Below are 26,257 nucleotides of genomic sequence, written 5' to 3'. Positions count from 1 at the left end.
AATTGCAGTATTTTGATTACTGTCTCAGACCCAGTTTGCCCCTGAAGTGCAGAGGTTGGTTCTGTAAGGTCCATTTATTTCCACACTTTTAGATTTTAGGTCTGTTACTGTTGAATTCTCAGATTCTCTGGAGAGTGTCAGTACAAAGCACTTGTTATTTTCACTGCACTGCCCTCTTCTTCTCTCTCCTCTGATATCAGTACCAGATTGGTTGCTTTGTTTCACCATTTCGATTCTCTTCTCCGCACTTAGAACTCTGTTTTCAGTATATCCACTCTCAAAACATTTTCTTGGCAGTGGAACTCAGATATCGAGATAGGAATGGTTACCCATCGTACATGTCGAGTAAAAAATGTGTGCTTGAGACGAATATTGCAGCCTTTCAAAATGTCATCTTATCTTTTGTATTTTGCTCTGTTTCCTGAAATTTACAAAAGGTGTTGTCTTATTTCCTGTAGCAATTTCATTTACTGCTGTTCCTCCAAAGAAAGGACTGCCGGGACTGAAAGGCTGTCAGCTTCCTCTTGTACCATAAGCATTGGAAGTTCTCCATTATAGGCCTATGAAAACCACAACACACACACACACAGATGAAGTAGAAATAAAAAACAAAAGACATTCAATACAGAGTTATTCTTTGATTTTTGTGAAAGTTTTTGAGTCTCCTATGATATTTCTTGGCCCATAACTTCTTTATATTGTTATAAGGAAGTCCTCTTATTTTAACATTGTAGAAGGCTCATCCTGAATCTGGGTTCTATCTGTAGAAGCATTAAGAAGAGGATATTTGATGAGCCTACGATGGAGAAATTTTTGCATTTTTGAAAGTAACATCCTGGTCCCTTTTTATAGTCATGGTAATGTGGAGAGGAAAAAAAAAAAAAAAGAACCATTATTACCTGTGCTGCAGGTGGTTTACATTTTATTTAATTAGGAAACTCAATGAAAAGAAATGATTACCCTGTTTTAATGGTAAAGAGAAGTTATTAAATCAACGTGATTCATAAGGTTATTAAAATCTAACACAGTTTAGTGGCTGATCTAGAATTCATATGTAGGTCTGCCCAGCTGAATTTCGTGTTCTAATCCCAAACACTGACCCTGATGGGATCTGAAAACAAGAGCTTGAGTGGTAGGACCCTTGCCAAGGAAGCGTAGCTTTTTCATACGTGACATGGGAGAAACAGTTCCCAGAGATCTGAGGCCAGGGACGCCCTAGGACAGTGGTGTCCCTTAGGAGTCACAGCAATTCCTCTGGGGTGGTCGAGGCTTCCTGGGCGGCTGGGGGCAGGGAGCCTCGGATGATCAGAAGACAGCATGAAGATCACTCCAAACCAAACCTTGAACCTGATATCTATTTTAAATGCTTTTTCTTTTTTTTAAAGATTTTATTATTTATTTATTTATTTGAGAGAGAGAGAGAGAGAGCGCGCGAGCATGAGTAGGTTGAGGGGCAGAGGGAAAAGCAGACTCCCCACTGAGCAGGGAGCCCGATGTAGGGATCCAGGATCATGACCTGAGCGGGAGGCAGACGCTTAACCAGCTGAGCCACCCAGGTGCCCCTATTTTAAATGCTTTTTAAAACTTTTCTGTAGTTAAGATTATCATGAACGACTAGAAGTCTCCCATCCTTGTTTGATAGGTCAAAAAAGAGATGAGCTATGTACTATAAAGAATGGGAATATGGATCTTACTTTAAATAGAAAAGTGGAACCTTGGGGCGCCTGGGTGGCTCAGTGGGTTAAAGCCTCTGCCTTTGGCTCAGGTCATGATCCCAGGGTCCTGGGATCGAGCCCCACATCAGGCTCTCTGCTCAGGGGGGAGCCTGCTTCCCTGTCTCTCTCTCCCTGGCTCTCTGCCTACTTGTGATCTCTGTCAAAGAAATAAATAAAATCTAAAAAAAAAAAAAAAAAAGAAAAGAAAAGTGGACCCTTTTATATCCCTTACCTAGCAAATTTTGCATACTTTTTTATCAAAGTTTATAGACAATAGGTTGTAGATATATAGGAAACCACTGCTAAAAGTAGCACCGACATTCAGAACTAGTCACAAGGTCCTCTGTGCCATTAAAAATGACCTGAAAAACAGTATTTATGTTTTTGAAAAAGTAGGTCAGGGAATAAAAGAATTAGCAGTAAGATGTTGACATAGTTTATATAAAATAATCTTATTGCTATGTCACCTTCAACTTTTACTAGAAAAGCTGTGTGTATAACACAGATGGTCACAGCCTGTCAGAAGCTTTTACTCGAACTAAAAAACCGTCTAAGATTTTTGTCCCCCATGTGACTAGCTTGAGTACTTCCCAAACAAACGGCAGTGTTATTTTGTTTCTAAAAGGTATCTTACTTTTCACTAACTTAATTACATTTTCTTTTCCTTTGGTGGATTTCATCCTCCTTAACTAAAGAAACCAAATTTTGCATTTGTCACTGACTTAACATAAGTGTGTTTAAAGGAATCATGACAGCAAAATGTTGATGGAGTGTTTATACAAGCAGCGTGTTGGAAAATGGTATCTCGGTGTTCCCAGGAAACAGAATTGCACCCCGACTTTTCAGAAAGTTTTTGTTTCTAAGATTGCCATACAAAGGAGAATCTGTCTAGTTCCTTGAATTGTTGACTCTCCATCAAGAGTTGAAATGTGTGTGTACTCTAGTGCACTTGCTTTGATCTCTCATTTGACTGTTTATCAAAGCTGATTACACTCTGAAAACACAAATCCTCTTAGCTTCAAAATAATGTGAAAATAATGGATAATAGAGCATTTTTAAGTATTCTCTGCTATTCCAATTTGGTTTTACGATTGTAATGTAGCCATTAGGTTGGGGAAGAGGGTCTGTTTTTATGTTTAGTTTCCTTGGTAAGACCCAGTCGTTTGCCACATTGGATTAGAATGTTTTTTTCAGCCAAACTTGCTCACGCAGGGAAGCAAGAGCTGCTTTAGGACACATCAAAAGGAATCATCATGAACATATGAAACTCCCTTCATTCCATTAACCACAATTTAGAGGCTTACACTTTTGAAAAGCTGTATGTGCTTTCTGGATCTGCATAGAAGTTGAAACTAATGAAATAGCACTTGATGTATTCAATTAAAGATAATTATGTATTACGTCACGTTACAAATTTCAAGAGCATTGAGTCCAACATTTTTGAAGAACATTTATTTAGCCTCTGCTAATTATTGGCGGCACTATGCTAAGTCTTTTATGTATGTTAACAGATTATTTTCCTAAGGTTACATAGCTAATCTTAGTGGCAGAATCAGGAATAGAACACAGATCTCTAGCATCTCATTCTGGCGCATTTTAAATTTCGTAAATCGTTTACTTGATTCTTCTAACATACTCCAGAAATTTTCTTCCAATCTCAGTCTTCATCTCTGTATTTTATTTTTTTAATTTTTTAGTTCTTTTGAAGATTTTGTTTATTTGACAGAGAGAGCAGGAACACGATGAGCAGGGGGAGTGGGAGAGGGAAAGCAGGCTACCTTCCAAGCAGGGAGCCCGATGTGGGTCTCGATCCCAGAACCCTGGGATCATGACCTGAACTGAAGGCAGACGCTTAACCAACTGAGCCACCCAGGTGCCCCAATCTCTGTATTTTCAAAAAGCAGAGAATATACACGTGAGGGCAGTTGGAAGACTGTCCTTCCTGGAAGTGGCATGTATTGCGGTGCTTTGTTGTTTTGCCTTAAACACACTTTGTATGGCTCTAGACTTGCTGCTTAAAGCCAACCATTATCAAGCCAGGCAGCCCAGAGCAGATTTAATAAGACAGTGTGTTCACGCTGGAGCCTTTTCGAAGCAAAATCATGGAACATTTATTCTGGTTTTCAATACGGCTAACAACTGACCCGGAAGTTCTTGTGAACAATCTAATGTACAAAAAAGGAAAGGGGACGACAACACTTTCTGCTCCCGGCTCAAACGTTGCCTGCCGAGTTCCCCAGTCCTGGCCAGGAGTGGCAGCATGACCCTCCATGTGGCTTTGCAGATACTGTACAGACCTTGGAACAAACAGTCCTGAGGTTGTAGAACATTAACCAGCCCAAGCTGGACAATTGTGCGTTCAGTAGTGAGAGAGACACTTCTACAATTCTCAGATGGCCGTCGGTTAGCTTTCATGCCCCGTTCCAACCTTAAAATCAACTCGCCCACTCCACTTTGTCTCCTCCTTTCTCCAGACAGTCACAAGGGTGACCTACAAGGGAGTGATTGTAAAAGGGCAGTGTCTTCTTTCACTAGTTCTAGGTTTTCTTTCTTTTTTTATTAAAGATATTATTTATTTATTTGACAGAAATCACAAGTAGGCAGAGAGGCAGGCAGAGAGAGAGAAGGGGAAGCAGGCTCCCTGCCGAGCAGAGAGCCCGATGCGGGACTCGATCTCAGGACCCTGAGATCATGACCTGAGCCGAAAGCAGAGACTTAACCCACTGAGCCACCCAGGTGTCTCTTTTTTTTTTTTTTTAAAGATTTTATTTATTTATTTGACAGAGTTCTAGGTTTTCTTTATTGTTTTTTTTTTTTAACTTTTTGTCCTGTCACTCAGTGATTTTCAAAAGTGTTTGTGACAAACCATTAGTGCAGCATGAAATCAATTTAGTGGGTCACAAATACACTTTGAAATCTAATAGAATGGACTAAAAATGTGAGAGCATTGCATGAAGTGAGAGTATTTTTGAAACTTTTGTGGCAGTTGTGTGTGTGTGTATGTGTGTGTGTGTGTGTGTGTAGTAATCCATAAATTCCTAGCATGCTTGCTGGTCAAAAAAGGTAGAATTCACTGCCACACCTATTTCATGTACTGGAGTCCTATGTTATTTTAAATAATTTCAAATAGTGATGTGGTTGATGGCTTTCTCAAATTTGGTCTTTGAGTTTATGTCAGGGTACCATTTATTTTGAAACAAAGGTGATAGCAAATAAATGAGTGTACTGTTGCCTCCCTGCTTTTAATAAGTAGAAAATGTTAGTTTCTTTTACCTCTGTAGAAATAACCTTTGGATCTGTTCATTTGTGGTCTGGTGCAGAGAGCACTGGTTAAGGTTACATACCATTTCTATTGAGTTTCTTGATTTAGTTTCTGTACTTTTGCTTGAGAGAATTATTTTTAACTAATTATTAGCATTTAAGTCCTTGACAAACACATTTACTGTGAATATGAAATGAACTACTATTTTCTCAGGTTAATGTAACTGACTTAGAGACATTACTTAGAAAAAAGGTATTCGAATTTTAAATTTGTGCTTATTTATATCTTATGTGTGTTGGTACCTATTATTAACTTAATGAAAATTAAATATCTATTTAATCATATTTGCTTATAGATTTAAAATAAACTCTTTCTGGAATGCATTAGAATTAATTATGAATAAAAATATACTTCATATTATTTGGATCATATTTTACTTAAGATAGAATAACTATCATATATCTCATTTCTTTTTTTTTCTTGCATTTTTCAGCTAAAATTGATCAAGAGGCAGAAGAAAACTCACTGACAGAGACTCATAAATGGTGAGAAGTTGCTTTCCTTTAATACAAAAATGTATTCTCAGATAAGTTTATAAATTACTTAGTACATTTTATCTCAAGGAAACAATTATTAGCTCAGTTTTTTTTTTTTTTTTTAATTTATTTGACAGACAGAGATCACAAGTAGGCAGAGAGGCAGGCAGAGAGAGAGGAGGAGGCAGGCTCCCCGCCGAGCAGAGAGCCCGATGCGGGACTCGATCCCAGGACCCTTAGATCATGACCTGAGCCGAAGGCAGAGGCTTTAACCACTGAGCCACCCAGGCGCCCCTCAGTTTTTATTTTCAAGCATAAAAGAAAAAGAAAATAATAGTTTAATATTATATTGAATTTCTGAATTTTATTTTAATGACTCTGGATGATTATCAATCTGTTAAGTACCAAATTATTGTGAATACTTTAGTACCTTCTCTTTTGGATGACATTTCGGACTGTGGAAATACCAGAGAAGGGAGTATCGCAGGAACCTCTTTCAAGAAAGAAGGGGGAAGAGTTTGGTTCTAGGAACTATTGAGTTTAAGTAACTTCCCTTGCGTTAACTTGTACTTTCAGAATGGAGATTTGCAATCATGAATGAGTGAACATAGAGAATTATCTCACAAATCTCTTGGTTTCTCTGCCTCAGTTTTCTCCTTTTCTTCTTTCTCTCTGTAGTGGTCAGTGTTCTCCAGAAAACAGAACCGATAGGATGTACGTGTGTGTGCGCGCGCGCGCACAGAGAGACTGAGTGAGATTAGGGAATTGGCCAATAGCAGGCTGGAAAGTCCTGAAAGGAGTTGATGTTAAAATCTTGAGTTCAAGAGCATTCTGAAGACAGAATTCCAGAATTCCATCCTGCTAGGGTAGCCGCAGTCTTTTTTTCTCTTAAGACCCTCAACTGATTGGATGAGGCTCATCCACATTATGGAGGGTAATGTGCTTTCCTCAGAGTCTACTTATTTAAATGCAACTCACATCTCAAAAATATTTTCACAACATCTAGATTGATGTTTGACCCAAAACTAGTTACCGTACCTAGCCAAGCTGACACATCGAATTAACCATCACTGGTTAAATCAGAGAAATCTGATTAGTCTTGAAGGAGAATTAACCATCACTGTTAAATCAGAGAAATCTGATTACTCTTGAAGGAGAATTCTGATTAAGGAAGTTCTTTACCATTACTTAATTAGGCGAGGTCCTATATATTCTGTGAATAGGTATCATGTTTTTAGTTGCTGTTTATCTAATATGGCATATTGTGCTAGATAAATTGGTAAAGAGAATTGTTCAGTTTCAATGAAAAGCAAAAATGGGTAAAGACCAACAGCTGTCTGGGGAAGGTGGTGGCAGAGTAGAAGTACCCTAAGCCCATCTGGTCCCACGGAAACAACTAGGTGACAGCCGCATCGTGGTGTCAAAAACGTGTAAAAAACGCATAAAAAACGCAGAAATTGATGCAAAGACTGACAGGACAGACTCTCTAGAGCTAAATGTAGAGGAGAGGCCACACTGAAGAGAGTAGGAAGTGTGGAAGCACAGTTGGAAGCTAAAGGGACCCATGGGACCATCCACAGGAAGGAGGGACCCCACTGGCAGGGACATGGAAAGGGTAGAGAAACAGACTCTCACACCAAAGATCCTACATGGGAATGATGAATCCCCATAAGATTTGGCTTTGAAAACCAGAGGGGCCAAATTTCAAGAAGTCTTAAAATCAGCCGGGCTTAAAACCTGGAACGTTTAAAGTCAGCAGGGTCCTGAAAGACCTGGTCCAGTAGGGCAAACTGAGAGACTGAGTCCCCACCCTTAAGGAGACAGCAAAACAAATAGCCCTGTCTTGAGATATAGCATAGAAACAGCAGTTTGAAAAACACCTGTGATATATGGGAGAGAGATTTGTTTACTAATATCAGAGCATGTGCTGGAAGGAGCACATGTGGGAGATTTCTTCAGGAACAAAGGAACTGGTGAGCACCATTTTGTTCCCCCACCCCACAGCCTAGAAACATGGTACCTCTGGGAGCCAGCAGTCCACAACGCTCACTACCTAACCTGAAAAGAACGTGCCCAGCCCATGCATTCTGTGGACGCGCTCCCTCCAGACGGGCCTCAGCTCCAGGTCCTCTTCCATAGTAGACCCAAGCAAACCTTGCATCCTGCCCATGCATGCTTCTGTGGATACACCCCTCCGACCCTCCCTGCTTCAGTCCCCAGGAGCTGCAGGTCCCCTCCCGTGTAGGTGGGCCTTGTTAACACCATGCTCCCCACCTTCACTGTGTCCTGAAGTTCAGTGCTACTGCAAATCTGACAGACACTTGGTGAGACTGAACTTAAGCACAACATGGCCCTAGCCTGACCCACTAACACCACAGGGACCAAACCCTGCCCACAACAAGCAAAGAAAACCTTCACAGACAACTGGACTGAAAACAAAAGCGGCTCAGCCACAACAGAACGATGCATACAACACACATAGGAGATGCCCCTGAAGCATCAGGTTCTCGTGAGCAGAAGATATTGTACTGCGGGACACTGCAAGACCTCTTCTTCATAAGGCCTCTACTGTCAAGAGCAGAAGATGTAGCTGACATTTCTAGTGCATAGAAACAGGCATAGAGTTAGACAGAATGAGGAGACAGAGGAATAAGTCCCAAATGATAGACCAGGACAAAATCACAGCAAAAGAGCTATATAAAACAGAGACAAGTGATACACCTGATAGAAAATTTAAAGTAATGATCATAAAGATAGTCACTGGACTTGGAAAAAGAGTGGAGGACCTCAGTGAGTCTCTTAGCAAAGAGATGGGAAACATAAAAACAGAACAAATCAGAGATGAAGAACTCAGTGAATGAAATAAAAAAGACACTAGAAGGAATAAAGAATAGGTTAGAGGAAGCAGAACAAATCAGTATGGAAAATCAGTAATGGAAAACAAGCTGAAGAAGAGAGAGAAAAGAAATAATAAAAAATGAAAATTGACTAAGGGACCTTAGCAACACCAAGTATGATAGCATTCTCATTATAGGGATCCCAGAAGGAGAAGAGAGAGAAAAAGGGGCAGAAAATCTACTGGATGAAATAATAGCTGAAAACTTCCTGAATCTGGGAAAGGAAACAGAAATCCAGATCCAGGATGCAGAGAGATTCCATCCCCCCCCGCCACAAAGTCAGCCCAAGGAGGTCCAGACAAAGAAACAGTAAATAAAGTGGCAAAAAAGTAGTGAAGAGAATTTTTAAAGCAGCAAATAAAAAGAAAACTGTTGCATACAACGGAAACCCAATAAGGCATTCAGGGTTTTTTGGTTTTGGGCAGAAACTTTGCAGACCAGAAAGGAGTGGCATGATATATTCAAAGAAAAAATTGTTCAGCCAAGAATACTCTAACCAGCAAGGCTATTATTCAGAATAGAAAGAAAGATAAAGAGCTTCCGAGACCCTCCCCAAAATAAAAAAAGTTAAAGTAATTCATACCACTAAACCAGCCCTATAGGAAATGTTGAGTGGAAAGGAAAGACCATAGAAAGGAGTAAGAAATGTAGAAAAGACAAAAGCAGTTAAAATAAGTATATCTGTAAAAGTCGATCAAGGTATTAACAAAATAAGAGGATGTAAAGTATGACACCATATACCTAAAATGTGAGGGGGAGAATAGTAAAGAATGGACTCAAACTTAAGGCACCAACAAGTTAATATAGATTGCTAAACACAGAAGATGTTATATACTAACCTAATGGTAACCACAAATGAAAAACCAGTAATAGATGTGCAAAAAATAAGTAGAGAGGAATCCAAGTATATCACTAAAGAAATCCAGCAAATCATGAGAGAAGAAATTAAGAGAAGAAAAGAGCAGAGAAGAACTACAAAACCATTAAACAAGTGATAAAAGGACAATAAGTACTTATCTATCAATAATTACTCTGAATGTAAATGGCCTAGTGAATGAACGAATGTAAATGCTCTAGTCAAAAGACATAGGGTGACAGAATGGATAACACAGCAGGACCCGTCTCTGTGCTGACTACAAGAGACCCGACTTCAGACCTAAAGACACATGCAGGTTGAAAGTGAAGGGGTAGAAAAGCATTTATCATGAAAATGGAAGTGAAAAGAAGGCCAGGGTAGCAATACTTCTACCGGACAAAATAAGCTTTAAAACAAAGACTGTTAACAGGAAAGAAGGAAAGGACACAATGTAATAATAAAGGGAAAACCCAACAAGAAAATATAACAGTTGTAAGTATGCACCCACCATGGGAGCACCCAAATAAGGAAAGCAGCCAATAGCAAGCATAAAGGAAGTAATTGATATAATACAATAGTAGTAGGGGACTGTACACCCACATGGACAGTTCATTCAAGCAGAAAATCAATGAGGAGACAGTAATAGCTTTGAATGACACAATGGACCATAAGGGTCTAACAGATATATTCGGATATATTTTTTTTTCCAGTTTCCAAAGGCTTTATTGATAAATACAATTTAGAAAAAGAAAGATTCTATTACTTCCAAGTCTCTGGAATGAAGAGCTGTGTCCAGGGACATCCTAAAACAGCAGAATACATATTCTTTTCAAGTGCCCATGGAACATTCTCCAGAATAGATCACATATTAGGCCACAAAACAAGTCTCGACAAATTCAGAACATCAGAGCCATACCATGCATATTTCTTGACCACAATGCTATAAAAGTAGAAATCAACCACAAGAAAAATTCTGGAAAAACCGCAGATACATGGAGGTTAAATAATGTGCTACTAAACAATGAGTGGATCAGCCAGGAAATAAAAGAAGAAATTAAAAAGTACGTGAAAACACAACAGTACAGGGACGCCTGGGTGGCTCCATTCGGTTAAGTGTCTGCCTTCCACTCAGGTCATGATCCCAGGGTTCTGGGATTGAGCCCCACATCATGCTCTTTGCTCAGCAGGGCATCTGCTTCTTCCTCTGCCTGCCACTCCCCCTGCTTATGCGCTCTCTGACAAATAAATAAAATGTTAAAAAAAAAAAAACAGAAAGGAAACAACAATACAAAATCTTTAGCTTGTAGCAAAAGCCCTTCTAAGAGGGACTTTAGAGCAAGACAGGCCTAACTCAAGAAGCAAGAGAAATCTCGAATAAACAACCTAACCTTACACCTAAAGGAGCTACAAAAAGAAGCACAAACAAAACTCCAAACCAGCAGAAGGAGGGAAATAATAAAGATTAGAAATAAATGACCTAGAAAGTAAAAATAAAACAACACAATAGAACAGTTCAGTGAAATCAGGAGCTGTCTTTGAAAAGGTAAACAAAATTTATAAGCCTTTAGTTAGACTCATCAACAAAAGAGAAAGGAGAGAGGGAGAAGATTCAAACAAGAAAATCAGAAATGAAAGAAAGAACAACTGTCACCTTAGAAATACAAAAGATTGTAAGAGAATATTATGAAAAATTATATGCCAACAAATTGGACAACCTAGAAGAAAGGGATAAATTCCTAGAAACACATATAACCTATCAAAACTGAACCAGGAAGAAATAGAAAATTTGGACAGACTGAATACTGGCCACAAAATTGAATCAGTAATCAATTAACTCCCAACAAACAAAAGTCTGGGCCCAGATGACTTCACAGGCAAATTCTATTGAACATTTAAACAACAGTTAATACCCGTTCTTCTCAAACTATTCCAAAAATTGAGGAAGAGGAAGAAAAGCTTCCAAATTCACTCTATGAGGCCAGCATTACTCTGATACCAAAATCAGATAAAGACATTACAGAAAAAAAGAACTACAGGCCAGTATCTCCAATGAACATAGATGCAAAAATTCTGAACAAAATTTCAGGAAATGGAATCTAATAATATGTTTAAAAATCATTCACAGTCAAGTGGGATTTATTGCTGGGGTGCAAGGGTGGTTCAGTATTCACAAATCAGTCAACATGTTACACCATATCAAGGAGAGAAAGTTATAAAAAGCGTATGATCTTTTCAACAGACTCAGAAGGAACATTTGACAAAGTACAATGTCCAATCATGAAAAATCCCTCCACAAAGTAGATTTAGAGGGAACATACCTCAAAATAATGAAGGTCATTAATGAAAAACCCAGAGCAAGCATCATACTCAATGGTGAAAAACTGAGAACAAGAACAGGACAAGGATGTCCACCCTTACCACTTTCATTCAACATAGTGCCAGAAGTTCTAGCCACAGGGATAAGTCAAGGAAAATTAATAAAAGGGATCTAAATCAATAGGGAAGGAATAAAGCTTTCACTATTTGCAGTGACGTGATACTGTATGTAGAAAACCTGGAAGACTCCACCACTGGGGTCTAATACTAAAACTGATAAATGAATTCAGTCAAGCTGCAGGACACAAAATCAAGGTATAGAAATCCATTTTCTTTCTTTTTTTTTTTTTTAAGATTTTATTTATTTATTTGTCAGAGAGAGAGAGTGCACAAGCAGAAGGATCATGGCAGAGGGAGAAGCAGACTCCCTGCTGAGCAGGGAGCCCAATGCGGGACTGGATCCCAGCACCCTGGGATCATGACCTGAGCGGAAAGCAGATGCTTAAGCCACTAAACCACCCAGATGTCCCACCATTTCACTTCTGTACACTAAACGAAGCATCAGAAAGAGAAATTAAGAAAACAGTCCCATTTACAATCGCACCCAAAGTAATAAAATACCTACGAATAAACTCAACTAAAGAGGTGAAATCCTGTACTCTGAAAACTATGAGACGTTGTTAAAAGAAATTGAAGACAACAAAAATAAATGTAAAGATATCCCATGCTCATGGGTTGGAAAAACAAAGGTTGTTCAAATATCTATACCACCCAGAGAAATCTGCAGATTTAATGCAATGCCTATCAAAGTACCAACAGAATTTTTCATAGAATGAGAACGTATAATCCTAAAATTTGTATGGAATGCCCAAAGACCTTGAATAGCCAAAGCAGTCTTGAAAAAGAATAAAACTGGAGGTATCACAATCCTAGATTCAAGCTATATTACAAAGCTATAGTAATCAAAACAGATGGTACTGGCACAAAAATAAACACAAAGATCAGTGGAACAGAAAAGAGAGCCCAGAAATAAACCCATAACCATGTGGCCATTTAATCTTTGACAAAGGAGTCAAGATTATGTAACAGGAAAAAGACAATCGCTTCAGCAAATGGGTATTTGGAGAACTGGAAGGCCACATGGAAAAGAATGGAGCTGGAGCACTTTCTTACATCGTACACAAAAATAAGCTCAAAATGGATCATGAACCTCAATGTGAGACCTAAAAACATAAAAATCCTAGAAGAGAGCACAGGCAGTAATTTTTTTTATATTAGCCATAGCAACATTTTTTAGATATGTCTCCTGAGGTGAGAGAATCAAAAGCTAAAATAAACTATTGAGACTACATCAAAATAAAAAGCTTCTGCACAGCAAAGGAAAGATTCAACAAAACTAAAAGACAACCTAATGAATGGGAGAAAATATTTGCAAATGGCTCGGTCGATTAAGCCTTCCATTCAGGTCATGACCTCAGTGTTCTGGAATTGAATCCCACATCTGGCTCCCTGCTCAGCAGGGGGTCTGCTTCTCCCTCTCTTTCTATCCCTCCCCTCATGGCCTCTCTCAAGTAAATATATAAAATCTTTTAAAAAAGCAAAGAACTCATATACTTCAACACACACACACACACATACACACATGTAAAATAATCCAGTTAAAAATGAGCAGAAGACCTCAACATACATTTCTCCCAAGAAGACATCCAGATGGCCTACAGACGTGTGGAAAGACGCTCAACATCACTCATCATCAAGGAGATGATGAGTGAAAAAACTCAAAACTCAAACTACAGTGAGATGTCACTTTACAGTGATCACAGTGGCCTCAATCAAAAAGACAACAAACAAGTGTTGGTAAGGATACTGAGAGAAAAGGAACCCTCCTGCCCCGTTGATGGGAATGCTGGAGCAACTACTATGGAAATTCATCCAAAAAATAAAAATGTAATTACCATATGATCCAATAATTCCACTTGTGGGTAATTACCCAAAGAATATGAAAATACTAATTTGAAAAGATACATGCACCCCTGTGTTGATTGCAGCAGTATTTACAACAGGCACTAGGGAACTAGCCCACATGTCCATCGTTAGAGGAATAGGCAAAAAGATGTGGTACATAGACAATGGACGGTGACTCAGCCGTAAGAGAGAATGAAATCTTGCCATTTGCAACATGGATATATCTAGAGAGTATAACGCGTTGTGAAATATATCCGTCAAAGACAAACGCTGTATAATTTTACTCATCGGTAGACTTAGGAAACAAAACAAAAATGAGAGACCAACCAAAAAACAGACTCTTAACTATAGAAAACAAACGGTTGGTTTCCAGAGGGAGGCGCATCAGTGGATGGGTGAAATCGGTGAAGGGATTAATGGTGCACTTACCACAGTGAGCCCTGAGTGTGGAATTGCTGAATCCCTGTATTGTATGCCTGAAACTAACACATTGTACGTCAGCTATAGTGGGATAAAACAAAGAACGTCAAGTCCTTAAATGATGACAAACAGAAATTTCAGTTTGTTCCATGAAACAGAAACTGCCTCAGGATTAATCTGTTAGTGAAAGAGCCATCTTTTAGAATTAAACAGTCCCGAAATTCAAAAATAAAAATAAAGGGGTGCCCGGGTGCCTCAGTCCATTAAGCTCTTTTGTTCAGTTCAGGTCATGATCTCATGGGTCATGGGATTGAACCCAAGGTTGGGCTTCATGCTCAGCGGGAAGTCAGCTTGAGGATTCTCTCCCTCTGCCCCTCCTCCTGCTTGCTTGTGTGCTCTCTCTCACTCTTTCACATGGATAAATAAATCTTTAAAAACACAAAAAATAAGAATAATGTATCATATGAAACATTTCTCAAAGAAGTAAATCTTTGTTCCATGTTTGTAGCAATGTTAACATGACCAGGTCAACAATCAGTAGTGATCATCTTCAGGAAGGCAGCCATCTTGGAATCCAAATCCTGCTCTTCATGTGTTAGCTCTGTGGTTCCGGGCCAGTACCATAACTCCAGGATAATAGTACCTACTCTGGAGATGAGAATTAAGTTAGCTAGTATTTGCCAGATGCTTAGCTTGTAGATGTTATTTGCTATATTATGTGCACGTTATTATCTTAACTAGAGTTAGAAACATTTGGTGGTAGTCATAGAAACCACAGACAGATTTCAGATTCCGGCCATGTGTTTATTGGTTTCATTCCTGTTCTTCACTGGCTCCATTGGATCAGACGTTGGGCAGCCTCGCCTGGTCATGGAACATAGATGTTGGTATCACATCTGAATATCTGCACTTGCTCTAATATGGCTTCAAGGACTTACCATGACTTTTGAATCTCTGTCCTTATCTGTGACATAAGAGAAGCAATACTTAGATTGTAAATTGGGTGGAGATCACTTCAAAATAATTAGATAAGTTATATGGAACTGTGTAGAATCCCCTCATCGTGTGGATTTTACTAAAATACTTGAACTTAGGAGACTGACTTACCAAACAAAGTCTTATCCCATAAAACAAACATTTAACTGGAGAAAATGATGTAAAACAATCACTTAACATCTCTACAAAATGTTCTAAGGGCATCCAGCAAATGGAGAATCATTCACTGGAGACAACCTACTTAATCTTGGCAAGAACAGTGGGAGTCTGTATCAACGGAGCCACAATCCATTCTTTCTAGTTCAATATTATGGAAACCGCTCTCTCAACCGAGCCCCCATTTGCAAGATGTAAGCTCTCCTCCTGGGGTGACAGGCCAAGAATATTGGGCCGCACATTTTTTGCTCCAGCTGATGGTTAGGATGAGGGATCTCTATACACCCAGAAGTGCAAGCCTAGAAGACTAGGGTCTGCCCCCCTCAGCTCCTGCTTGAAGATCAAAAGCCTCAGTTTGGGACAAGTGGGACAGTGGTCTCACCTCTAACTTTTTAGCTCTTGTGTAGAGACACAGAGATTGGGCCCAGGGGTCTGCGGCTCTGAGAGAACTGACTTTATTTGGAATAGAGGAAAATTCCATGCCTACATGTTTGTTGAAACAGTAGAGGTCTTAATGTAAAGCAATTAAGAGGGCACTCACAGCTCCATGGTCAAGCAGTGAGGAGTTTAACAGAAAGAACCAGGGAAGGAGATAGCCAAGAAGGATCCTCCTGGGATCACAGTCCACCCCAGGGTTGGGGAAGGCTGTGCCCCAGTTTACGAGGCTGCACCTGCTCGGGGTCCATCAGACCCGGATGTGGAGCTGACTTGCAGCCTTTCCCCAGGATGTGTGCAGATCCATCAGCAAATGGTAGAAGTCTCCTGGGCTCTGGGGGCTTCGGTGTAACGTCTGGCCAGTCATTCACCGAACGATAGCTACTCTGACCCCGGGCGGCTTTGAGGAAGCTAGGCTGAAAACAAAATCCCACACTTGCCTTGCAGTCTGGAAGTACAGCAGTCTGGGCTGAATTCACTGCTTTTCTAGAACTGTGTATGTGAGCGGGCAGGTGCATTTCTTCCTGACATGCTGAAGGGGTTTCCCTCAGCCAGGCTGGCTGGCTCCTGTCCTGCAGCTCAGGGATTGTGGATTTAATCCAGAGTCTAGAGTCCGGGGTCTCCTTCCCAGCCATTTTGTAAACCACCCCATTCCCCGCCAAGCAGTAGTTCACCAGATGTTCTCTCTACCAGCGAGAACTTCTTGGGAACCCAAGGCCTCGGGCTTTTATAGTGTCTTTGGCTTGTGTTTCTTTGTGCAGAAACCCCTCTACCTAACCTTCCCCGCCATATCCGCCCCCCCCCCAAAAAAACCCAAAATTGAAAACAAAATGCCAACCCTCTACTCTCTGTTCTATCCCTGTGAGTGGCCGAGGCAAGACCCTGAAGGAGAGGAGAGGAGAGCCAAACCAGGAGTCTGTGTTCTGACAGATAACTTCTCAGTCTCGTCCCCCCTTTATTTTCTGTTTGTTATGGGCTATTATTATGTTCTAGGTGTCATATTATCAAGCCAGCTGCAGTCCATTTTGGAGGCTAAGATGGTCTATAAACACAAGGACTCTGCTTGATCTGCACGTTTCAGTAGCAGCAAACCTGAACTTTTTCATTTTCCTGACCTTGAGGTAGCAGATACACAGGGACTATATGGAAAGCATCTTGAAGGAATTTCTTTGTGAGGTTCTATTTTTATCTCAATGATACTGGTACAGCATAAGACGTTTTATTTTTATTTTTTTAAGATTTTATTTATTTGTGAGAGAGAGCACAGAAGCGGGGAGGGGGAATGGCAGGCAGAGGGAGAAGCAGACCCCCAGCTGAGCAAGGAGCCCAATGCGGGACTCGATCTCAGGACCCTGGGAGCATGACCTGAGCCAGAGGCAGACAGTTAACTGACTGAGCTACCCAGGTGCCCCAACACACAACATTTTAGTTTTTACTTTGTACCCTATCCCAGAGTCCCAGTGACAATCAGTGACAAATGTATGTGCTTTCATTTCTGTAGAACTAGTTGAGAGTCATGTACAGGTCATTGTGATAGCTGAGTTGGGTTGTGTCTTGAAAATCATATTGTGATGGAACTTTCCTGACTCTCAAAGTTTTTGAGACAATTTAGCATTCCACGCACTCTCTACAGTTGTTGAGACAAGCCATTGTGGTGGACAGGGCCCTGAGAGTGCTACCTTAGAATTGCAGTTGGAAAAACCACAGAAAGTGCCTGGACCTCAGCTTTCTTGTGTGTAAAAGGCATGTAACCTCATCCTTCCTTCTATCTTCTAGGGCTCTAGGAATAGAATACCTTGCTTGTTCTTTGCAATATACAGTTTCCTCAAATTCCCTCAGGTGGGGCTAGTAAGAGATGTTTACTAGAAAAGTATGTTCATGAAAACATTTTGTAAACTACACAAACTCAGAATGCTTGGAAAGGAGTTATATACTAATTCATCAGTTTTATAAGCAACTAATGAATCATCGAACACTATGTCAAAAACTAACAATGTATTATATGTTGGCTAACAACATATAATAAAAATATGTAAATAAAATGGATAAGTGAACTTTTATCTAGGTACTAACTAGAATGTTTTTTCTATAATGGAATATTATGGGGTTTTTGGGTCATTTTATGATTTCCTTACAAAATAAAAATATTCAAGAGAATATTTAGGTTAGTATATTTTTTAAAGCAAATGAGACTTTTTTTCATGTTCCATTTGTTAGCATGACAGTTTTATATGCTAATTTTGTCTACTTACACATTTTTGCTATTAATCTCGGAAGTGGGACTGTGTTCCTATTTCACGTGAACACAAATGTATAGCTTTTAAATACACAGTTTGAACTCTTCCATTCTCCCAGAAAGTAAGACAACTGAGCAGATGATTCTTGAACCTCACCCAAAACCCACATACAGATCGGACGAACATACTCTTGTCTTCAGATGATTTCACTGGGCAAGCCAAACTATCCTATTGTATTACAAGATGGGTTTCAGCAGAATCTTGTCGAGGTTGGCTGCATACGCACTGTATGTGTTTATTTCAGCTTCTGCTTTTATTTTATTTTTAATTAACATAAGCAGCTCTCTTCAATTGTGGAAAAATATCACCAGACCAAATATGTTGTTTTTATTTTCCCACAGAATTACTCAGTGTCTGTCTCAGCTCACAAGGAGGGAATGTAGGAATTGTGGATTTGTCTAATAAATAGCCAGTTCCTTTGTATCTCTATTTAAAGAATAATGAAAGCAGGAGTTATAAAATTGACTTCTGATATTCAGAGATCCTTATTTGTAAATTGTGGCTAACTTCATATTTTTCTTAGAATTTTTTAAATTAAGTTCCATTGGTAAAATACATATTTTATGGTAAAACTGGCTTTTGGAATAGAAAACAAGCAGATTTTAGAAACCGTTTGTTTCAGCTATCCGTTCCGTTAGCGTCACGAAATTTATTATTCTGACATCAATAAACAGATGGAAATGACTAGAAGTAAGATTTGAATTATAACTATTACATTAGGTAATTTACCTTTGTCAGTTAATTTACATGGTGTTCCAGATAAAGGGAAAAGGATGAGAAAGGTATAATTAACTTGTGACACCCTATGTGGGTAATGGAAAACAAAGTAATTTGTTTTCTTCATTTTAAAGGACTATTTTCATTTTAAAAGGACTGTTTCATTTTTTCAGGAAGTTTGTGCTTTTTTTTATAGATTAAAACATTCGTTTCAAAGATGTGTTTCTATTTTTCAACAGGACATACATCTTACAGAAGTTTTTATGTAAAGTTCTGCTTTTAATATGTGTTTCAGAAGGGGGTAGTATCCCCCCTTCCACCCTGGAAGCTAAAGACAAGAGAGAGTAGAATGTAACCAGTCTAATCATAAGTGGGACAACGGTGCCTTTATGAAGTAGAGAAGCAATGATTATAATCGTACTTTACAGAATTAACGAATTAAGGTGCTTTATTTTGGCAGTAGGCTGGGATGTGAAGAATGACCATATAGTTTTAACATACACTTAATATACCTCATACTACCAATCCTTTTTAAAAATTTTTAAATAGAATACACTAGTTCTCCTCCCTCCCCCATTTAATATAAATAATAACAAAGGCAGTTGGAAACAACCCGTAATAAAAGGCAAGACATAGTAGGGGAAGAAAGCACATTTGTGAAAGCATTTTCAATTACATGTTTAAAAAAAAATAAATACTATTTCTGCATGTAATATTGCTTGAGTGGTATTTTACCAAAGCCAAGATTGCATAACAAATGAGCTGAAATGGAAAATTAATCTTTCGTGCAAAATAGAGACAAAATAAAGGAAAGAGAGAAAAGGAATGTTGGTTCCAATCATTGCATATAGTATGTAACTGTTCATTTGTCATGGGAGAGAAAATATTTAATCAGTCCTGAAATGATGCACACATACTTTATCATGTTTAGTGACTTTTAGAGTGTCAGTTTGTAAAGTGTTTATCCAAAGAATGGACTTCTGGCACATGGATAAAATGAAAAGTGAAATGTTTAGTTCATAATAGGCATATTTTCCAGAATCTTTCCGAGTAACTATCCGAGATGAACAGGAAGGCGGCAGGTCTCTGTTTATCTGGCTTATGCTGGCAGACCAGACAGGCTCCAGGCTGGTATTAAAACCAAAGTGACATGGAATGTCTTTGCAGAACCCCTAAACAATGACATCATTCACTTAACAATATCGATAAAGTAAAACAAAGTTGGAGTTTGTTATTTTCCAATTTGGATTTCTGGTTAACGACTTCAGATCCTGCCAGAAGGTTTACCATTTGGAGGCTGGTCAGAGGAAGGCTTCCTAGGATCGGTGGTAGACGCTGTGTGTCATACTTTTTACCTTCAGGCCAGGTGGTAAAGTTTTGGGATGGTACTTTTCTTTGTACAAAGGGATTTTCTTCTGTGGCTGTGTTATTTAAATTTCTATAAAATGCACTGATTTTTAATAATACAGAAACCTATGATGCTGGGTGCAGATTTGCTGGCCCTTGTCGCCTATAAAAAGTATTAGTGTTGGTCTCTTGGAAGTTTTTGTTCGCTTTTGTGAATTCTGAATTGGAGGACTTCAGGACCTTCTCCCTCAGAGTTTGGTGTGTTTCCTTTCAATTTTGGTTGCTAATTATAAAGGGGAAAATTTACATCACAGAATTACTCCCCTTTTGCAAACTTTTGTTTTCAAAATAGAAACTTGTCGTGTAGAGGTGAGAAGACCTTCCCCATTCCAATGTTCAAAAATCTATTTGGGGCTTGTATAGACTAAAATCTGTCCAGAAGCTACATTCGCCAATTTGATGGAAGTTAAAACTCATATAGTTTTATCCTAACCAAGGAGAGTAATGAAATCACCACATTATCATGGGATGCTGACAGCTATGTTCTTAGACTGGGTGGGGAGGGTGAAGATAATGTAAGAAAGACAGATTATGCTATTTTGACCACTGATTTTTATACTTTAGAAAATAGAAAGTAGAAATGATGGGGTTAATTCAAGTTAGCAGGTGTATTTGACTGTGTGTCATGACTCAGATCCCTCAGGGCTCTATGGTTTGAGAAACCTGCTAGGACAGTAGATTCTAGAAAAGCAGTTGAACAAAAGTCATCTAAAATCACTTTCAGAGGGAGGAAAAGATATTTTCCAGGTAGAATGAAACTAAGAGAAAATAAAACCATTCTAAGTGACTTCATCTATACACATATTTCCTGAGGCAAATTACAAATCAGCTTTGGAAATAGTTACTAGAGGGCTCATTTGGTTACACATTACAGAGAACTGCCTTTAATTAAGTCACACTTCCAAATGGATTCTTAGAGCCCTCCGGAGTCCAAGGTAAAGGTAGGCAGACTCAGGAGGGCTGGGAATGAAGCAGGTGACAGTGGAGGCTCCCACCCCTGGCTGGGTATATGGTGGAATGGTTACCAAATCCAGGTTTACCCATTGTTTTCAAAGTTGTTTAATTTGGGGAACGTTTTTGAAACTCTCCTTACCTCCATTTCCCAATTTCTAAAATTTCCTTATTTCTGAAATGTGGAGAATAACAGAGCAGTGTCTAGCACAGAGAAAGCATAGTATAATTCCTTGATATTATCATTACTCTACAACGTTTATCCTACTGACTTGGCAATAATGGCTCAAGCTTGAATTTTCCCCGTTGTGATTATTGCAGATTCTCAAAAGGGTAAATCTAATGGACTCCTGGACAGGTGACATTGGGCTGCCCCAGCACAGGCTGTGGATTAGGCAACTTTGTTAAAGCTAATAACCAGCAATATAAGAAAATAAGGGTTGAAAGAGAGAATTTCGTGAATAGTGAATGAGCTTTTATAAATTGATTTTTGTGTGTGTGTTAAGACTGCTATATCATAAAACCCTTATCGTCTCATTTTTTATTGTCCGTGATGGCTTGCATCAGATATGGATAAACTTATGTGAAAAATAGCATGAAGAATTTTTTTGACTGGTTTGCACACCACTTGTTCTGAAAGGCAACATAGTTAGAGACTGAGGCCAGTAGAAACTACAGCTGCGTTTACCTTGCAGATTTTTAATCAGAGGTGGAGGGAGGGACACAAGCGGATGTATTCTCGCCCTGCTGAAGTTGGGTATCAGCAGAAAGTGTCAAGGAGGAAGGCAGCTGCTACTTTCAGGTCCGTGGCACACCAATTAGTCTTTTTGATCTTGCTTTTCTCCATTTGTTGTGAGAAGTCAACCTGATCACATAAATATCGTATTTAACACAGTAGCTGAACTAGCAGCATGTGTACAATAAACACAGCTTTTTCCCAAAGAGTATACATTCTTCTGTTTTTCAAACAGCAATTTCTTTTAATGGTCCACAGTTTTTCACAGCTCCTCTCCTTCCTTCCCCAAATAACATCAGCCCATCTGGGTGAGACCACAAGGTCACACTCCTATGCCTGGTCACATAGTCTTCTAAACAGAAACATTTGCATATTTGCAATGAAAATATATTTTAATCCCTCTCGTAATACTGTGGTCTGGAAATTAGCATCTATACCAATTTTTGAAAGAGTAAGATTATTATTGGCACATAGAACCCTAGATTAGAGTGAAGAGATGTAGATTTTGCATTCTACAACCAGAAAGTTTTCAAACCTTATGGTATATTATTTAACCCACTAAAATAGTTCCCAGAGTGACTGGGGATTATTTTTAGATGTTATGAAAATATGTCCTTACAAAATAATTCATCAAGTCTTTTTGTTGGTGGTTATTTTTGTTTGTAGTATTTACATTGCTTAGCAATAAAATCATGAGTATTTTTGGGAAAGAAATCATGAATTGATCAGAATTCTTTGATTTGAGGATATTGAAATCAAGTTAAAGAAAATGAGAGTATGCGACATGGTTTTCAGGATTGATCGAAAAAACTGTATGAGGAACTTGGCCAGAAGATTCTTGACTTTGAATTACTCACAGTCAAGAATCCACCAGAAAGAGAGCATAGAATGAAAAGGTCATAAAAGATCAGAAAATGAGTTTAATAAAGAGAAAAAAGGAGAAAACCAGAAGTTGGAAACAATAAAGACATTGCAACAATTACTGCATTTTTTCTTTTTTTATAGCAGGGTGTTGTATCTAGTACAGTGTCATAGGCATGTTTTGTTTTGTTTTGTTTTTTAAATGACCTGAAATGTAGATGTTACTCAGTGACCATTGAAAGCGAGGCTGCATATTGTTAATAGAGGTATTTTGTACTGGGTTATTTAGAGAACTTGAAATATAGGCCCATTAAAAGTAAGAACCAGAAAAACCATTGATTCCAACATTTCAACTGTGAATCACATACCTGGGATAACAAAAAAAAAAAAAAAAAATCAAAACCCCTTTGTTACCTCCAAGTTTGCCTTTAAAACTGAGCTGCTTTTCCTTCTGGAGGCTCTTCAGGTCGTCCAGTCATGTCTCTGGAGAAGCAGGACCATGTAGGTTGACATACATATTTTTAAAATCTGTGTTAAAGACTTTATAATTTCTCTTCTTACTTACAAACATAAAATGGAGCTTGCTTGCTTGCTTGCTTGCTTGCTTTCTTTCTTTCTTTCTTTCTTTCTCTCTTTCTTTTTCCAAAACTCAGGCAACTTCTCGTCCTTTCTTCCCTTTAGTTACATCCCATATGTTCCTGGTTAGATAGGAATAAATTAAGATAATATTCCAAACCTCTCAGCCTTATTTGAAATATGTGTTTTATCAACTCTGCTATTTTAAGAGGCTAACCCATGTTCTCAGATAGAGGCTTACAGCATTTCAACCTCATTTTAAAAGCAACCTCTATAGTTTGGGTATGTATTTGCATAAGGCACATTTACATTTTCATACTGGTTAAAGGCTTTTCATACACAGTGCCTATAGGAAATGTGAGGTTTTGTTTTAATGGATTATGAGATTTAAGTTCCTAATATAAATACTTGGAGGTAGGGGAGCGTCCTTTCCCTGTCCTCCCTGATAACGTGTACACACAGTTATTTGGCATTGTAATAATTGTGTAAACTCCCTAAATTATCTTGCATTGTAGTATTTTAATGGAAATGCCTAGATAATAAGGAAGATATGTTGGAGGTTAGATAGTGATAAATGGCCTTATTGGTTTGCTAAATCTGCAGTTAAATATTGATTTAAGACAATGACCCCCCCCCAATAATCTGTCATGTAGTTCAAGGTCAAAACATACTAGCAGTATGAGGAAAAGCACACCTAAGTAATTTTTCTGCAATTTTTAAAGCAGTAACTACCTTCTCTAGTGCTATTTTAACAAAAAGAATTTTTTAAACTAATTTTAAAGAGAACTAAATGTTGAAATCCAGAACTTGGTAGTTTAGTTCAAAGATAATGTTTAGTATTAGATGCAGAATAAGTTGAGTGATGTTAATTATAAGATTTGAAGGACAGTGAGTGAAGGATGAGATAGCCTGTGTCCCCAATAGTAGTTTATAATTTAGGAGAAAAAAAGAGAAAGTTTGCAGCTAGTTGATATAAAAAATATAAATAAAGGTTTAGAAAGATACCAGCATTTTAAAAATAATTATTTCTTAATTTCATTCTAGAACAGACATACTTAGGTTCTAGTTTAGAAGCAAAACACTACTGTTAAAGTTTTGTTAGCAGTTTTTCAATGGATAAATCTAGTAACCTGAAAACAGTCAATGGCAGAACAGCAAAATGAAGACATTTTGAAATGATGACCCAAGGTCTTAGAATTCAAAAGGGAATTTAACCTTAGGATAATGAGGCTCTGCTGGAAGTAGATACAGATTTCTAAATTTCTGCGTCGGGTCATCCACCAAATAAATTGCAAAAAGATTAAGGAAACAAACATTAAAATTGAAACTTTAACGAGAAGAAAATATTGGGAAATACTGGGATATATTTATAGGGTTTAGAATGGAGAGAAGTTTGTAAGCATCATACCCTCAGAATATCAATGTGTGATTCTATTTTTGTTCCTTATTTCTAAGTGAATCATTGTTTGTTGGTGTTCTACTAAGTAACAAATTACAGAGGATACATTGTAGTCAAGTTAGCTTAGGAAAGTGTTTCCAGCATATTGTTATCCTCATATTTTTTCCAAGTATATACTTCTTCTCTAGTTCATTTCACTTTTTGTTAATTGTTATTTCCCTGCTTTTAAGTGTGGACATAGTTGCAGAAACTCAATTAGTAGCACAAGGTTTATAACAAAAGCCTCCTGCCCTGCCCTCTCCTTCTCCCTCTTGCTTTTCTCTTAGCTGTTTCCTCTGATATTTTCTGTTGTATTTCTCAATCATACCCTATACTGCTATGTAATTGTTTACTAACTTGGTCATTATCTATTAATTTACAATAATAGTAGTGAGCTTTTAGTTCACTCTTTTCCCCATCCCATTTCTTTATTCTTATACCCTTCATATTGCAATTTTTAGTTAAATGTTATAGTGTTTGCTTAATAGCACCTATTCAGTATTATTCACTGGTCTGTTAGATTGTGTGGTGTGGTTTTTTCTTTCTTATATAATTTATTTTTTTTTTCTTGACATTTAGAATTATTTTCATTTGTTTAGTTTTCTCTGAGCCCATTCTTTTTTTTTTTTTAAGATTTTATTTATTTATTTGACAGATAGAGATCACAAGTAGGCAGAGAGGCAGGCAGAGAGAGGGGGAAGCAGGCTCCCTGCTGAGCAGAGAGCCCGATATGGGGCTCGATCCCAGGACCCTGGGATCACGACCAGAGCCGAAAGCAGAGGCTTTAACCAACTGAGCCACCCGGGCGCCCCTCTGAGCCCATTCTTAATTCTCAAATACTCAAACATATGTCCAAAGGTCTTCCCAATAGTATTTTCCACGTGGTCAAATGTACTTGGCAATCGAACATTTATCTTTATTTCTCCCTTTGAGCCTTCGGCTCAGATTCATCCTGACACTGCTGTCAGCTCCTCTCCTTTGTTGGGCATCTCTTTCTCAGATTTTGTGTTTTTCTTTCTCTTGGGCATCCCATGCCCCCCACCCCTTTTTTTGGAAGAGGGAGTACATTCTATTTTATTTTATTCTTTATTTTTTTAAAGATTTTATTTATTTATTTGACAGAGAGACACAGTGAGAGAGGGAACACAAGCAGGGGGAGTGACAGAGGGAGTAGCAATCTTTCTGCAGAGCAGGGAGCCCAATGCGGGGCTCGATCCCAGGACCCTGGGTTCATGACCTGAGTCAAAGGCAGACGCTTAATGACTGAACCACCCAGGTGCCCTGAGGGAGTATCTTGAGTATGTACTTCTTGGGAAAGTTGTCTTTAAGGTGATGTTTTCAGACAAACAATTTCTTAAGAAATGTGTTCTTCCCTCACTCTTTATAGTTTATCTAGACTTAGAATCCTAACTTGAAAATAACTTTCTCTTAGAAACCCAAAGACATCATTTCTTTGCCTTCTACTTTTCAGAAGTCTTACAGTGTTCTTATCGACAGGCAGTACCTTTGTGTTTGTCATATAGTTTTTCTCACAGGAACACTTAGATTTCTCTCTGTTGTGGTGTGAAAGTATACATCTTAAGACCTGGCATGTGCCTTTTTTATTACCCTGCTGGAAAGTTGAGTTTTTTCTGTTTGTTGTCTCGTGCGCTGCTCTGGGGCTGCTCTGGAATGACCCTCACATTTCTGATGTGGGGCGCTAAGATGGCGTTTCTAAACC

At 38.5% G+C, this 26,257-nt stretch overlaps 1 protein-coding gene across 2 annotated transcripts in view; it reads left to right on the top strand.

Annotated features, from left to right (window-relative positions):
* Nucleotides 1–26,257, top strand: part of FMN2 (formin 2) — a 358,907-nt gene that overhangs the window by 275,684 nt on the left and 56,966 nt on the right. For both annotated transcript variants that reach the window (XM_032862943.1, XM_032862944.1), the window contains one exon: nt 5,471–5,522. In XM_032862943.1, coding sequence (XP_032718834.1) covers nt 5,471–5,522 — 52 coding nt within the window. The remainder of the gene's footprint in view (nt 1–5,470; nt 5,523–26,257) is intronic.

The sequence above is a fragment of the Lontra canadensis genome, unplaced genomic scaffold (assembly GCF_010015895.1).
Source record: "Lontra canadensis isolate GAN:19392208 unplaced genomic scaffold, GSC_riverotter_1.0 scaffold24, whole genome shotgun sequence".
Lineage (NCBI taxonomy): Eukaryota > Metazoa > Chordata > Mammalia > Carnivora > Mustelidae > Lontra > Lontra canadensis.
This window is presented reverse-complemented; position numbering and strand designations above follow the sequence as displayed.